Source organism: Manacus vitellinus, unplaced genomic scaffold (genome assembly GCF_001715985.3).
Source record: "Manacus vitellinus isolate BGI_N305 unplaced genomic scaffold, ASM171598v3 scaffold_30_pilon, whole genome shotgun sequence".
NCBI classification, from domain to species: Eukaryota; Metazoa; Chordata; class Aves; order Passeriformes; family Pipridae; genus Manacus; species Manacus vitellinus.
In genome coordinates, this window is record NW_021940291.1 from 9,156,071 (window position 1) to 9,172,069 (window position 15,999).

A 15,999-nucleotide genomic window follows, 5' to 3' on the forward strand; every position below is an offset into this window, starting at 1 on the left:
AGGCCTTCAGTTTACCAAAGTGGCTCTGGGAAGCACCTAATCTATGATCTTCAATGTAAAAAGTAAGTTAAAACCTATTTGCAAGCTGCTGGTTTAATGCTTATTGCCAGATGCTCCTGTAAACCAAACCAAACTCCCCTCCTGCAGATTTGAAATCAGAAGTTAGGATTTTGTACAACTCAGTTTGAAACAAAATACCCTGGTTTGAGAGCACCAAAAACTGAATAAACATTTCTGAAGCATAAATGAATGTAAAATTTAGAAGACACTGGATTAACATAAAGTTCAAAAAAGTGATATGGCATGATGATTCAATTCATACATATGTATGATCTTTTCAATATTATTTAAAAAAAAAAATCTACTGGGACCACCGTGATTTTTTTTGAAAACAAAGTTTCCAGTGTAATATCAATACTACTCCATTGCAGTAGGTGCACAGAGGCAAGAAATGAAGGATGAGATTATCAGGGCCCATATGGGGAAGAGCAGTAGCACTCTCTCAGAGGGTCATAATCTCTGCATAGACATTTTATATCAAATTTATGAATAGATATAACAGGCATCAAATCCGTTTCATGTCAGACTCCTTTTCGCTTGCTCTCCTGAGCATTAAACAATTCCAGGTGCAGACACACCAATTAAAAAGGCTTTGCTATCTACTCACTGAAAGATGTCTGGGGGAAAGGGTCTCTTTCTTGCCCAGTTATCATTTCTGAAGTCAAAATGGTTGTGAATGAGAATGTGGTACCAGTGAAATGACTTCATAAAGAAAGTATTTTGAAGCCTCTGAGCATTCTCTGCACCTTCTTTTCCACCAACAGAAAGTTATGTGCCTAATGTTTTGGATGAAAAGGCAAAAATCTCCAGACCCAGACAGTCAGCAAATCATAACAAACTTCCTTGGTTTAATAGCTCACCTTTCTTCCTGGGCTATGTCTACAAGTCTCTTTTGACTTGTGAATTCAGATTTAAATCCAAGACCCAGGGAAAGAAAAAAACCTAACAAACAGTCTATTTGTGTTTCAAAACTCTGAGAAGATAATGCTGCTCCCAGAAGTGCTTAAACCAAAGTGCTATAAATTCTGAGGCGGGTGTTGGATGCAGGAGATGAGGCCGTTCAGGATGATGAATCAGTTATGCCCCAGAGTGACTGTAAATACATTTGCCCAGTTGAGTGCAACAGGCAGCTTCAGTGGGCAGCCACTTATTTTTGTCTAAAAATACTGCACTGATGTGTTTATGTAAACAAACACTAAAAATTATCACCTGGAGTGCATGGGGGAGGGAAGGAGATTAAAAAGTACCTGTTATCACCCAGTAGTCTCTAGTTGACTCCGAGACATCGAGGTTTGGATACTCCAAAGCTTTAAAAATAAAAGCGTTGAAATTATGTCATAACATTCCAACATCCTATACATTACATGCCCTGAAACTGGCTAACTAGACAGTGATAAATAAATTGAACTGTGGCCCAAGAGGAGATCTAGAGGCATAATTTTCAGTGTTACGATTTCTCTTCTCTCTGAAAAAGAACATTAAGTGTAAACAGAAGAGGCGCTGCCATACAAAGTAGAACATACATCTCCTGTTGCCCAAATGCTGGCTTGTACATTGTCTGGGGCAAAGCCCAGGATTGTCCAGTACCAGGAATGATAGGTAACAGGTGTGTGTCCATGTTCTATACATTTCTGCTGCTTTATCCCCTGCAGAAAACAGGATAGGATTCCATGTTGCTTCTCTGATTAATCCTTATGTAACCCAGACCACAGTTTTAACCTAAAATAGTGCTAAAATAAACCAGGATCAGACTCCACATGAATTACAAACGAGACTAACAAAACTGCAAACACACCTTGGAGTGTGGTGCTCTCTCTCACTCTACACCATTTAAGGTATTACTACCATATGTGTTTACATCTGTGAGAAACTGATATTTGCCATTTTGGTGCCTTTTGTTTGCTTCTCCATCTCCAAAGTGCATTAGGCTGTAAAGCTCAATATGCTGCTAATTCATTATACAGCTCAGCATTTTTCTCAATAGATTTATGCAACGTGGAAAGCATTAATACTAGGAACTTAATTCAGAAAATATCCATGCTTTGCACACTGATGTGCTGCTATTGAGTTACCTTGATTTTTAAACACCAAAGTGGCGTGAAATAGTAAACATTGTAGAGGATCTGATTACGCACAGGAACTGCTTTTGAGGAGGGATTTCACAGCGTGCCCTGAGCTGTGCATTTCCATGACAGATTGCAAAGGCTCTGGAAGAGCCACTGGAGCCTACTGGGAAATAACATGCTCTGAGAACAACCGCAGTATTTGTTTGATAAACTGAAACAACAACACTGCCACATGAATAAGCATCAAACGCTCTTCAAAGGAAACATTTTCCAGACACACTATCAGTCTGGTGCCATAAACACTACGCTTGCATTAAGTTCTGAGTTTGCAGTACAGCTGCTGCACTGGGAATAAAACCAAGAACTCCAAAATGAAATATAAGCCATTAGTTGTTAAAGAAGCACCAGCTAAAGACTTTTATCAGGTCTCTCCATTATGTGTGGGGATCAACAGAGAACTGCAGTACCACAAAAGTCTTGCGGTGTGACAAATGGCTTTCACAGCTCCTGACTACTAAGCATATGCCTGCGTTGCCTTTGTGAGAAGCACCATCATCCTCTTCCTATGCAACAGACCTATTTTGGAGCCTGAACACTTGAACTGAGCACAGCCATCATCAAAACTTCCTCCAGCTTTCTCCCTGTGCTCCTGGATGCCCCATGAAGACAAGTCCTGCACAAAGGGCACTCGACAGACAGGTTCACCTTCCAGCCATGAAAGGGAAGGATCCTGTCTGATAAGGAATGGGCTACATCCCTTCCTTTGTCAACAGCCTCCCTCCACCTCCTCTTGCCTGTGGAAAGACTGTGAAAACACAAGCCTACCTTGAGATGTGTCTCTTACCTTGTGATGGAAACTCTGATACAAAAGTGCACCAACGCAGCTCAAGAGCTCATCATTGGGCAGTTTCACCTATTTGTTTGCAAATACCATAATCTGATAGCTAATGCCTCAAGAATAACATACACGCCTCCTTTTCTACAGATCTGCACAATCACCACAGTTAGCTGTGATTCCTGACTGCCTCACAGCAGAGAGTGACCACTTATCCCACAGACAGCTCATTGTGCAAGTCGCTCATGAACAATTGCACTAGAGAACTCCTCTGCTATTGGGCTGTTTGCAAACAAAATGGACCAACGAAAAAAGATAACTTGTGTTTTCCCCAGCGCTCCCTTTCCAATAGTCTGCTTCTGCTTTTTCTTAGAATCAGAAAATGAACATGCATTTTGGTAATTTTACCTAAAGCTACAAATCCACTCAGTTCAGAGTTCCGATCATAAAGGCAAATTTGACTCTACCCTTATGTGCCCAATTATTTCAATGCTCGTGGAATGCAAAATTACAAACCACTGCATAGCCTTGGCAGTGAGTTTGAAAGCTACCAGAAGCTTAACCAGATCTTTACTGGTGTTTGAACACAGTATTTCAAATCTAACAAGCATCTGATGAAGATTTACACACAGTGAGATCAGCTGAAACCTGCCCTTCCTTTACCAGTCCATTACCATGCACCGATTTACCAGCATGTCCCTGTCTCTTCTCACTTCCAGTGAACACTGATCTCCAGTGAACCTGGAGATAACCTGTCTCTGCAGTAAGCTTAATTTCACACATCACATTAACAAGCAGATTAAACAGAAATCCCCATAATCAAAAGTCTTGTCCCTTTAATCATTTCAGAGACATTAGCAGAGTCGGAAAGCATATATACCACACAATTGTCTCCAGCTCTCTGTACCTCAGAGCCTTCCTAACAACTGGAATGCAAGCAAACTATTGATGCTAAAGAGCTCTGACCACTTTTCATCAGAGGATGAAATTCAGCAAATACACCAACAACTTCTCAAACAAAGAAGCGTGGCTAGAGCTTACCCACTGCCCAAACACACACTCACAACCTGATCTTAGCCCAGCCACTGGAGCAAGCACAGGGGTTGAGGCTTCTACTGAAGTAAAGGGCTATGCTGAAGCTCAAGTTCATGTGCTGTGCTAAGCTTTCCTGAAATGAGGAACTGGGGACCTTCTGTGCTTTGTTTTACATAAAACCACCATTTTATTTTGTTTGGAACCTGTCACAGAGTTGGATTTTTTTTTTTACCAATGACAGTTTATATGTGTTTTTCTTGATTATTTGACATTGCTCCTAGCAGCCAAAGTAAACACTGAACCTAGAAAAAAAAAAAATAACCACCTGGGTCCCCCTCTCCTTTTTTTTTTTAATAAAAAAATATTTTTAAAATAGTCAGAAAAACCACCTGCAATCTGTGAGTTTGACAGCTTAGGGCGCTTGCCAAACATTAGCCTGGTGCTGGCTAATGTTAAAGAGCTGCGTGCTGGGAAGCACATACTTACATTCAGCAATGGTGAGAGGTGGGTAGGTGAGGTAGAACCCCACCAGCTCAGCTGACAGCTGATTAAGAAGGTTGCTGGAAATAGTGCCATTTAGAGTTGTGCTTCGATTGTTCACTACGTAAAACAGAGTGACAGCTTGGGAGACGTTGGAAGTGTTCAAAATCTGAAACAGAGGCAGAAATAACGTGTTGCTGTGTTTCAGCAACAAAAAGACACCAACACAAAAAACAACCCACCAAAACCGAAAACAAATAAATCCCCCAAACAAACAAAACCCTGAAAAACAAACACGCAAAAGCCCAAACAAAACCAACCAAACAAAAACAACAACCCAGCCACTGCAAACAAACTGGGGAAACCTTAACTTGAACAGCGGATTAGATAGGTCTCATTCAACATGATTGTGTAAAACTTTACTTGTGTGATACTTTAATCCCTACTTTAGCACATGCAGAGTTCCTGGAGGACAGCAGCAGGCAGAAAGGATGCAGTCAGGACTGAAACTACTTTTCCCTGGTTTTATCAAGAAATGTAAGATGAAGGAGAGGGTTCTTATCAGAAAAATTGTCCATTGCTTGATGCAGAGGAATTGACCTGTATGTCTTGCTGTCTTTGCTGCCTTCCTAGTACAGTTATCTACATCCACACCTTTTCCATACTAAATAAAGGGATATCATGTCTCTTCTGTTCCTAGCATCATATCACTACCTGCTCTCTTCCCAGGTTAGCTCTATGCCCATCTCTTCCTGAGCCCAAACCTGAAGACTGCATTTAAGGACCAATTCTAATTAGCAACTACTGGATCATCTCCTCAGACACCAGTTTCATGTAGGAAGCAGAGAGGAAAAGGCAGGGCAGGAACAAAAAAAAGCCACCATCAAAATATGTTTTCTCAGAAAACTTACGTCCTAGGACAAGAAGGATTTTTTTTTTTTGGCTAGACATAGGTAGGACCAACAGCATTCATGAATGTTATTTAAATACTCCGGTTTTATCATCTGGATCACCAAGTAAAAACAGAAAGCACGGTATAATAAAAACATCAGAAGAGTTTGAGGTCAGACCAAAGGTCTGTGTAGCCAATGTCCACTTAGACAATTGGCTCACCAGTGGCCAGGAACAAATGGTTGGAGAGTGAGCACAGAAGAAGAGAAGACTGCTTTCAGCAGTGTAAGGTTAGCCCACAGCTCTGGTCTGAGCCACAAGTCATATGCTTGGGTTTAAACAGGGCTGATGACTTTTTATTGTATATTTTTGGCCAATTGCTTTTTGTAATTTCCAGGTTTTTTCTCCAGTAGCATCTTTATCACCCACTGTGTGAAAGGACTCTTCCTAAGGATTCTTAAATATGAGTAGTTCTGTTATGGGAAGCTCCAAGTGATCACTCTTGATTCACTACAGCACTCATGGTTGGAGAACCATGGCCAGTTTCATTCCTCCTTGCACGGAAGTTGCTTCACGCCTTTTACCCCCCTTGCACCCTTCCCTCTGCTCTTGTAAGTGCAGCAATGCCTTTTCTGAATTGGCTCTGTCTGCTTCAGAGCTGTTCCTCAGTTTGTAATTAATCTAAAACCCTCATACCATTTTCTGCTGCACTTAGCCTGTTGCATGGCACTGAAAAACGATTTCAGAAAAATTTATCATGAAGATCACACCCTTGAGCCTCTTACTTCCCAGCTTATATCTTGCCTCCAAGACCTCCATCCTATCTCTTCTTAAATTGGAAATACCCACAAAAAAAAAAAACCCAACTACCACCTTCTACTAGGGCTCTTTACAAAATTGCTTAGGTGCTTTGTGAGATCTGCCTTTTCCACTTCAAGCAAATTAGTCACCACGAAGTTCCCCTGAGTGCCACAGGTCCAGCTATCGAAAAGCCTGATAATCCCTTTACCTACTGTGGTAGGTCATCTGTTTCCATGCACTTTTGTGCCTTCTCTGCACCAAAGTAACTGAGGAGAGCCCCGACAGCCAATTTTCTCCTTCTGGAAAGTTACGTACAAACCATTCTGAGGAGCACAAGTCCATACACAGAGTTTTATCGTGAGTCAAATACATATAATATCACCCAGAGGAAAATTTCTTTTTTCCTGAAGTATGGCACAGAGCATAAGGGTGTTGGCCCTCTATACATATAAATGTCTGCAAAAATCAAGTCCTTAGTGGTGAATTTGTGTCTGTCGGCGAGTATGGAACCGAATGCACACCAAAAAAAGAGAACGAATTATATTCCATTAGCTCAGATCTTACAAACAGCTATGCCTGTCACCATCCTTATACCTGAATAGCCACAGCGAAAGCAACTAACATGCCAGAATAACATGTTCAGTAAAAATATAACTTTGGAAGAATATACATTTGTTTTTATTTGAATTTCATTTGAATGACTTAACTGCAAACAGTAAAACTCAAACTCATAAAAAGTACCTGTCTTCTATAAATCATCCATTTATAAGTTCTCCTGCAATACATAAAACTATCTTATTTCAGATGAAAGCATGAACTTCCTCCCACAGTGGCTAGCCAAGGCACTATGTTGAAATACAAACACAAAGAATAATAAAGAATGACCCAGAGAGTTTGGCAACAGGCACTGGTAAAGCAACACAACATAGTACCTGAACTGTTAAGTTGTTGCTGGTGTTCAGGACCTTTCTTTCAGCATCCTGAAATGCCCTCTGTAGTCGCTGTTCCATGGTCTGAATAAATTTGCATGACTGAATATTGTCTGTTTGACCCACAAACTGCAGCTCTGGAAAAGGAACATAGTAGCGTGTGGCCAAAGTATTCTCAGTTGCATAAATCCTCCAATGCCAAGAGCAAAATGATCAATTAACAAATTAAGCAGGTGAAGTTAATGCCACATAAGATCAGTTGATGGCATTCAGGCAATGCACTAAACGAGCCTTAATTAAGACAAAATGTAAGAGTTAAATTGCATTATTAGAGCTGATACTCTCCATAAACAAGTGGAGATTGTTTCTGCAGTAATATATAAGATGGTAAGACCAGTTCACTGTGCATATATTTACTCAGAGCCAGGCAGTAGTGAAATTATTCTAAAAGACAAGTTACAGTCTTAAATCTTGCAGGTCATTTGCTCTTGCAAAACAATCAATCACAATATTGATTCTCACTCTGTTTGATTCTAAGAAAAACGTACCTAACTTGTTAATTGCATTGTGTGTATATAAACATGTGAGCACAGACATAAGAAATCTTTTTATAATTTAATATATTGTTTTACAGCACTCTCTGCCCTCTCACAGCTTATACTGCACTGCAATTAGTCTGCAGTGATGCTTGGTACAGCACAGAGGGTTAAACAGTGACCCTGGGTCAGACAGCTGGGACCTAGGTCAGATAGGTCCAGCCAGAACAGTGTGTGTGTGTGTGTATATATATCCTATAGTCATGTTTCTCATCTGATTGTCCCCAGAAGGAACACACAGGTTACTGCACAATCCATCAACTGAAGTCCATTTAACCAAATGCCAAGTGTTAGTCAAGCGTATCGGTGTGACTCATCCCTAATGCAAAGCCACTTCACCTCACAACAACAGTGCCAATGGCTGTGACAGCAGAGCGCCGGGAAGGACTGGGATGCCCACACTGGCTGTCCTGCTTGTGCCAGGAAACCAAAGCAGAGCTCGTCCTGCTGCCACATCACCGCACTGGAGAGCAGGGGCTGAGGCAGGAACCGTCCCTGGGCACCGAACCACAAACTCACAGACCACCCCAGGGCAGGCGGGACGCGGCTCACCTGTTTTCAGCTGGAAGTGGTACGCGGGAAGGGGTTTCCACGGCAAGGCCAGGGCCACCACGGCCTGGAGATGTGGCACGTGCTGCTTGATGTCTGCCGTGGCGTTGCTGATGCCGTACGCCAGGAGCCTTTCGGTGACAGCAGCCGGGATGAAAACCAGCCTCCCCCGTGTAACGTAGTAACCAACCGTTAGGTTACTCGATTGCTCCAGGATTTCAACCTAAGACACACGCAGGGAAGCACATTTCTATCGCTATTTGATGGGACTTTTCTCATGCTTAATATGGGTTCCTTGCGGGGTTTTTATCCTGTAATCCCCTATAAACCCCATGGGATCAGTTAGTGTCGTGTCAGACACAGTGTTAGCAGAGCTGCTCAGAGAGCTTCAGGCCCAGCCCTCGCAGCATGTGCTCTGAATTGAAGCAGTGCAGTATTGCTACTAGAGCTGTCACACCTCCAGTTTAGGCTGGGGCTTCATTCATGTACAGATACTGGGATATTTTAATTATGCATGTAAAAATACAGAGAATCCAGAGAAACTCCAGCTCCTACTTCATGCCTGAAGTTCACTGACTTTGTGCATGTGTCTGTCACTGCAAGTTTGAAGGCAGATTTTTCAAAGGTAAAAGTTTTCAATATTTGATTGGGCTATCACTTCTATACTGTTTTGCTATACTGTCCAGTCTGCAAGTGGACCTACAGGAGTGGAAATAACAAACCACAAGAATGAACACACTATGAGCCAAAACATGAGTTGAGTTTTACCTCTGAACTCTGTATTTTCCACAGAGTTTTAGCCCTGGAACTGGTCCTCCCCACTAGGTTTTAGCTGGCAACCAAAAGGCAGCTCCTCTCAAGTTTACAAAAAGGTAGGGGACAAAACCTGACAGTTTTTATTGCTCCTGCCAAGACTCGGGAACACACAATTCCCAAACCAACTAACATGGTCCGCACTTGCAGCAATAAAGCGTGGGGACTGAAGTCAACTTGGTGCCCTCTATTTTGAGCAAAATTGCTTTCTTCTTTCTCAGGGGCTTGGTAAGGATAACTTATAACACAAATCCCTACCTAAGTGAACAGGAACCTGTGTCCCAGAGAAAAGCACCCCAGCAGCCCATCCGAGCCTGCTCTCACACACAGCAGTGCAGAGGTGCCTGCAATTTAGCTGCAAAGTGATGAACACATCACCTCCATTTATTTTCAATAAAATGTGCTTTCTCCCTGCTCTGGATTTTCATCCCCGTGGAATCGCACTTGTCAGGTACCAGGTTTTCAAACCAGGGAGCAGACTGACAGCACTGACATCCCATTTACCAGCCATGCTGTTGCCATTGATCCAAGCTGAGCAGAACAGCACTCAGCTGCCTGTGAGTCAGGAGTCACTCCTGAGCTGCAGGGGGGAGAGGACACTGCTGTCAGTAATCGTTTCCCAGAACACACTAAAAAGAAGTCTGCATTTCTCTCTTCTTCTTCATCAAATAAACTGGTAAAAGCTTTGGAATACTCCTTATGTTTTTAGAGCCCAGAGTGGGTGCTGCCTATGCCTGTTCTCCATAGGAGAAGCTCACTGCTCCCCTCAAAGGGGCTTCCTGCAACCAGAGATACCACTAGGGCTGCAGCCAGCTGGGATTCCTTTGGTGGGAGAGGTGTTTCAGTGAGATCACGAAGGCAAGCCATGCATGCTTACCTGAGCACTGACGTTTTGGTTGAACGCTTGTCTCAGCACTTGGTTGAGTCCTTTTCTCACCATCTCCCTGAAGGCATTGCTGATCATCATCCTCCTTGTGTTCAGAAACAGAACTGTGGAGCAACAAAAGCCACATGGTGGTTTGAGACATCACCACGCTCTCGTTTACTTCCTCTAATTGTTTTTACGTGGGGCTGGCTGTGCAGGGATCATAAAAGCAGCTGCAGGATTAGCAGCAGCTCCAAAGACAGAACTGCAGGGCCTCAGCAGCGTCCTGAGCTCCCTATCCATCCCATGGCAATAGCCCATTGTTTCCAGAGCAAGGTCTAACAAATTCAATTTCTTCAGCAACAACAAGTCTTTGCCAAGCTGCCTTTCCAAGTGAGGTATGAGGCAACTCGACTGCCCACGGACAGACTGGTGCAGCATTCCCAGGGGACTGAGCTGCCTGCTGCACAGGCAGGCTTCACATCTTCATGGCCACAGTTAAATAAACACAGAAATGTGTTTCTCCACTGCTACAATTATTTTTCCATTTAGGAAGCATCTGTACACTCTCTTTATTAACATTATCACTATCTTTTTCTCTTATAATTTGCAGAAAGAGCTTTACAGTTGCACTTGAGTACTTTCAATCCTATACTGTATACAAGCTACTTCTATGTTTAGAAATAGTTGCTGTACTCATCACACTACTGATGTAGATATTTAGCAGCTATCAAACACACATTAGGTCCAAAAGCTGCTTATTTCATTTCACCTTGTACCACTCAGGTCTATACAAGATCATAAACCATTTTTTTATAGCTATTCTTCTTTGCTGAGATCTTTGAGATGCACACATCTCCTGGTGCTGCACTGTGCTACCATAAGCCTGGGCAAGGGACCTATCTGACCCCTTCAGTTCAGACTTCTTATAGCTAAGGAAAAACTGTCCATGAAAAAAACAGCTAGAGCCAGAAGTGGCACTGTTTGCAGAGAGCTCAAAATCCTCCCATTTTGAAGCATGAAATTCTGAATGCTTATTATTTTCAAATGAAACTTTAATGACAGCATTAGGCGTTCATTTTAAAACATAATTAGGTATTTGCATGTAAAGAGGGCCGAAGACTGAGGCAGGTTCCTGCACTGTCCCCTTCAGTAACAGACTCCTCACTGCAAAGCAGAGACCAAACCACCACATCTCACCGGGTTGTCCCTCCACACAGGTGGTTCTGCTAAATCCCTGCAGTGACCTGCTGAACTTCAGAGCACCTGATGATCTCACCACTTCTTCTGACGCATTCATTGCAAAATCCAAGCCCCGAATAAAGCCACTGCCACTCCTATCTAACAACCCTGCTTTTATCCACCTGGTTTGTCAGTGCAGCAGCCTCATCGCCAGATTAATCACGAATGCCCCCACGTTCTTTGACGCTGGAGTGCATTTCTCACTCCTCACCAGCTGCCCCTCACAGACACACGAGGCCCTTTCAGCAAATGGAGTGTCCCCACATACCTGTTTTAACCATAAGGTTGTCGGAGAGCCGGCAGTCCAGGGGGGGAGCTGCTGTCATGTTAGCGAAAGCCGCTGCTGCTGTGGTTTCAGAGGGAGCAGAGGAGTTTTCCACTGGAGTAGGGGGAAGCCTAGTTGTTTTCGCTGATGCTGTAATAGATGTCAAAGCTGCTGTAATTGTCAGTGGGTAGGGGGTTGACGTTTTGGTGATGTCTGAGCTCGGGAACTTCTGGGTGTCAGTTACTGTGGTTTCTATCTGCCTTGGTACATGGGTTGTGGGTGCGGGTGTGGAGGCTGTGACCGTGCTGCTTTTAGGGGTTATGAGCAGGGCTGTCACGTCCACAGGTGATGCAGTTGTGTTTCTCGTTGCAAAAGGAAAATCTGCACGTGTTCCTACTGAGCTTAGGTCCGATGTCAATTTTGTGGCAGTGTTATTTTTTGTTAGGGTCAGTGTCGGTGTGCTTAAAGCCATCACAGATGGCAAAGGTGTGTTTTCAGTGCCTAGAGAAAAGAAGGAAGAAGCTGGCACTGGTGAAGCTGGAGATGATTTTCTTGTTAGTGGTTTTGCTTCTGAAGTTCCTACTGTAGGTATTGCACCAGAAGATATTCCAGATAACACTGTAAGGACAGAATGGGTAAAGTTGGTTTTTGGCAAAAAAGGAGACTCTAGCTGTGTTGGTGATGCATGGACAGAAGTTATGATGACTGACTGCAGAGCACTGGTGGTCAGGGTTTGCAATGGGATGCCCTTGGTAATTTTATTAGATATATTACTGGGAACTACACTGTGTCTTGTAGCACTTGTGCCCCACTCTACACTGAATGTAGCTGGATTTTTATCAACCATAAACAAATAACCAGAGGACTCTAATTGATTGTCTGCAAATTCTGGCAAATTTCCAGAACCAATGACTTCTGAAATAAAACTATACAGGACAGTTGAGCCAGAAGGCTTAGTTACAGGAGAGGGGCACTGGGCTGGCAGTGTGCTTTTGCTGGTGGCTGAAATAGTCAAGTTTTCAGTGAGCTGAAAAGCCAACGCTGGTGCTGTGTTTAACGTTTCTGTCAGTAAAATAATCTTTCCAGCATCACTTGTTTGGGATTCTAGAGAGCTAGGGAGAGCACCTGCAGCATCAACAGAAGGCACATGTAAATGCAGAGATGCTTTATCGTGTATACTGATATGAACATCTCCAAGAGTGAAGAAATTAGCAACATTTCCAGGCTTGCTTCCTTCCATGCCTTTTTTTGCAAGAGGTCAGGCACTGTCAGTGCTGTAACAAGGAATGAATATTGAACAGGAGATGTTTTCAGCGCAAATGTATCTAATTCTGAAAAACTATTCTTTTCAGCAAAGGGTAAATTTGAAACATTTTGACTATAGCATGCCTAAGTATAGTTTGCTGAAGGGGTGGAGAAGAGTGGCTGCCTATTTGTATTAATTTTGTTTTGCAGACTTGAAACTACCAAGTGTGGTGCGTGATGCTCAGCTTCCCATGGAGAAGTACTTGAAGGAACTTCTCTTATTGCCATTTGGACTGAAGTTTTTACCAAAGGAATACTAATGCCAGCTGAAGACAGCAAAGCTTTACTGGTCCACGTAGAAGCTGAAGTTATGACTTGAGGAGGGCTGACAGGATCTAAATTGCTTTCAAAGTCTGCATTCGAAATCCTGGAAGAGCCAGAACTGTGGCTGTCCATCATGTTGTCATGGAAACAAGTGATGGCAGCACACTCCACGCTGGAGGCATGACAGGCGAGTGGCTTTTTATCAACTGAACGCAAAGTCTGATCAGAGGTTAAATGACTTAAAGCTCCCAGAGGTGAATATTCTGCATGTGTGGTCACAACAGTGGGCACTCTCATCTTTCTGTCTTCACTTAACATCTGGGCTTTCTGCATCTGCAGGTGGAAGATGTGCAGTCACAAAAAACATTAGTGGCAGAGGTATTTGTGACAGCAGTTTCAGATTTTGAAAGGCCTGTAGTAAAAGGAATTAATGGCACTGCAGCTAGATCAAGACTAGTCATGGCCATTTCCAAAACAGTGCTTAGTATTCTTGATCCTATGCAGAGTATACTGGTTTGGATGTCTGGAGAAACTTTGGAAAGCTGAGTTCCATAAGGCAGAACATTATTAGCATTAAAGTTCATGGACATCTTTGCTGTCACTCCTCTCGTAAAAGGCTGTTGCGCTTTTCTTGCCACAGGAAAGCCACCAGGAGTTGGGAGAGTAGAGGCAGGAGCAGTTGGCAATTACATGCTGTTTGTCTGATAAGATCCATCAGTCAGGTCTTCTGCAGAAGTCTGATTCAGAGCCACCGCCGAGCGCTGTGAGACAGCAGTCGAAGGGATTTGCAATGTATCCTGGTCGGCTGCTGCTGCCCTGGGACCGTTTCTGAGTGCTATCCTAGTAAACACATCATTTGTCTCAGTTAGCAAGGGAGACCTTGGGTTTGTTGGAGAGGAGCGTGTTGCATTTCTAAAGAGCAAATCTGTTTTGCTTCTAAACGCTCGGGCTGGCAGCACTGCACTGCGAGTGTGCTTTGCATCTGGAACAAGTTATATTGGCAGTGAAAGGGAAGACGTGCTCTCAGTTGAGCTGGAGACCTCAGCCAGGCTCTCAGAAGCTGATGACATGAAAGGTAGAGGGGGGTAGAGCCTGTAGTGTAATTAGTCAGTGCTGTGAAAGACTGAGGATGACTCATTTGCAGTACTAGATGTGGAGTAACCACAGGATGGAAGAGTGATGTAGGGACTCTACTTTATCCTGAAAAGCTGATGGTGACAGAAGAGTGATATCACTACTTCTGTCAGTCAGTGCTGCCCTAAATGGCCGAGTGTTTGGTTTTACTCCAATAGAAGACACATTACACAGACTCTCATTAGGTAACCATGACAAGCTTTTGGAAGTTCCTGTCAGGGGAGACTGATGCATTTTTGACACAGGAATATCAGAGTATATAGATGAAAAAGAGGTTCTTTCTAAAGGAGACCCTTTTCCCACTATTTCTATGAAATGCACTGCTGTCAATCCAATGAAAGGCCTGGCCCCTGTAAAGAACTGGGGACCCCTCCTGTGATTCACCACACTGGAATGTACCACACTTAGAGGACTACTTCTGCTTTCACTAACCTGTGAGCTGGCTGAATCTGTGTTGACGAAACCTTCAGGATCTGCAGACAAAGGCACTTTGATGGGCAGTACAGCTGGTTTAGAAAAGTTAATGGTATGAGGTGACCGAATTACCAATGAGGAAGAATGATGGTGATGGAACAGGAGCAAGCATGACTGATCCTGATGAGCTTTCTTTTGAAATGGAGGGTGTTTTTAATGGCATTAGCTGAAGTGGCACAGCTGTACCCGAATGGTGTAGGGGACAATGTGGCAAACATACCAAGTTGAGGCAAACCTGTTTCATCTGCATCTTGAGATGATGACCTCAGAGGCGACTCAGCTGAAACTTCAGCAGGTTCCTGGGATGCACTGTTTCCACTGCCTTGATACAGAGTGGGCAACAGATGCATTTGATCCAAAGTCCTGGTACGTGTGCCAGTCAGCGTGGTTTTTATCATCTGAAGCAAGTCTGCATTCTCCAAAGTCTGCCCCATAGAAATATCAGCTATTGAGGAAGTCTTAGTTTCTGTGGAAGGCCGTGTTGGTGATAGTATAGATCTCCAATTAGGAAAAGATCCTGTAGAAGGAGCATCATTGATATGCTGTCGCCTGATACCTGTAAAATAATAACTAAAATTAATATATTTTTCCCCAAAAGGAAGAGAAGTTGTCTCCTTGCTAGAAATCACTACACAAAATGCATTATGTTTAGTGAAATAAATGAACATTTTTCCTTTGTATTCAAAGTGCATAAAAATTCAGAGTATGTTGAAAAAAAAAAAAGAAAACACAAAACCCAGTGAAAGGTTCAACACACAGATTACAAACCCCTCAGCTCCTTTCATCTGACAGAAGAATAAGGAAAGCTGCCTTGGCCATACCATTTCAAAATCCTACTTTTAACAGGGATGTTTCAACACAGTAAAAGACACATTCTTAGCTTGGGATAATTCTTGAGGTTATCATGAGTCACCCTGTGCCGAAATATTATGTGAGAAGATGGGTTTAGAAGCAGTGCAGAAAGGGTATAGGTTTTGACAACCAAGCTTCACTGACTTGGCATGCAGTCTGACATGGGAATAGAGTCAGCATTGGCTGCATTCCTGTAGGATACATCTGGAGGTGCTCATCTTGCCAGTTCTAATAACACATGCAATTATAGACACAAAAGGAAGAAAATAAAATAGGGATGAACATGAGGAGAGGGGGGCAAGATCCAAAACAAATTAGGAAATTAAACTCCTTTTTTGATATGTGCAGATGTACAACACATCATTTCAAACACCAGTTTACTCTACATTCAACACCATAATGTTCCTAGGCTTTGTTTTCTTGAAATGATTACAGTTATTCTCAAATCATAGCATAGGAAGTCTCACATTTGTAGTAATTTAAAGATTAAGATTCACTCAAGAGTAAAATTTAAGGGGGGGGGGCTTTTTTTTCCCCCCTCCC

General features: G+C 42.9%; 1 protein-coding gene across 1 annotated transcript in view; it reads right to left on the reverse strand.

The window, feature by feature from the left end:
- KIAA1549L (KIAA1549 like) overlaps positions 1-15,152 on the reverse strand; it is a 72,134-nt gene extending 56,982 nt beyond the window's left edge. The window contains exons 1-7 of the mRNA XM_018076135.2: positions 14,825-15,152; positions 11,431-12,045; positions 9,933-10,045; positions 8,246-8,465; positions 7,101-7,234; positions 4,483-4,645; positions 1,308-1,367 (exon numbers count right to left, since the gene is read on the reverse strand). Of these exons, the coding sequence (XP_017931624.1) occupies positions 1,308-1,367; positions 4,483-4,645; positions 7,101-7,234; positions 8,246-8,465; positions 9,933-10,045; positions 11,431-12,045; positions 14,825-15,038 (1,519 nt within the window). The 5' untranslated portion in view covers positions 15,039-15,152. The remainder of the gene's footprint in view (positions 1-1,307; positions 1,368-4,482; positions 4,646-7,100; positions 7,235-8,245; positions 8,466-9,932; positions 10,046-11,430; positions 12,046-14,824) is intronic.
- Between the last annotated feature and the right edge of the window lie 847 nt (positions 15,153-15,999).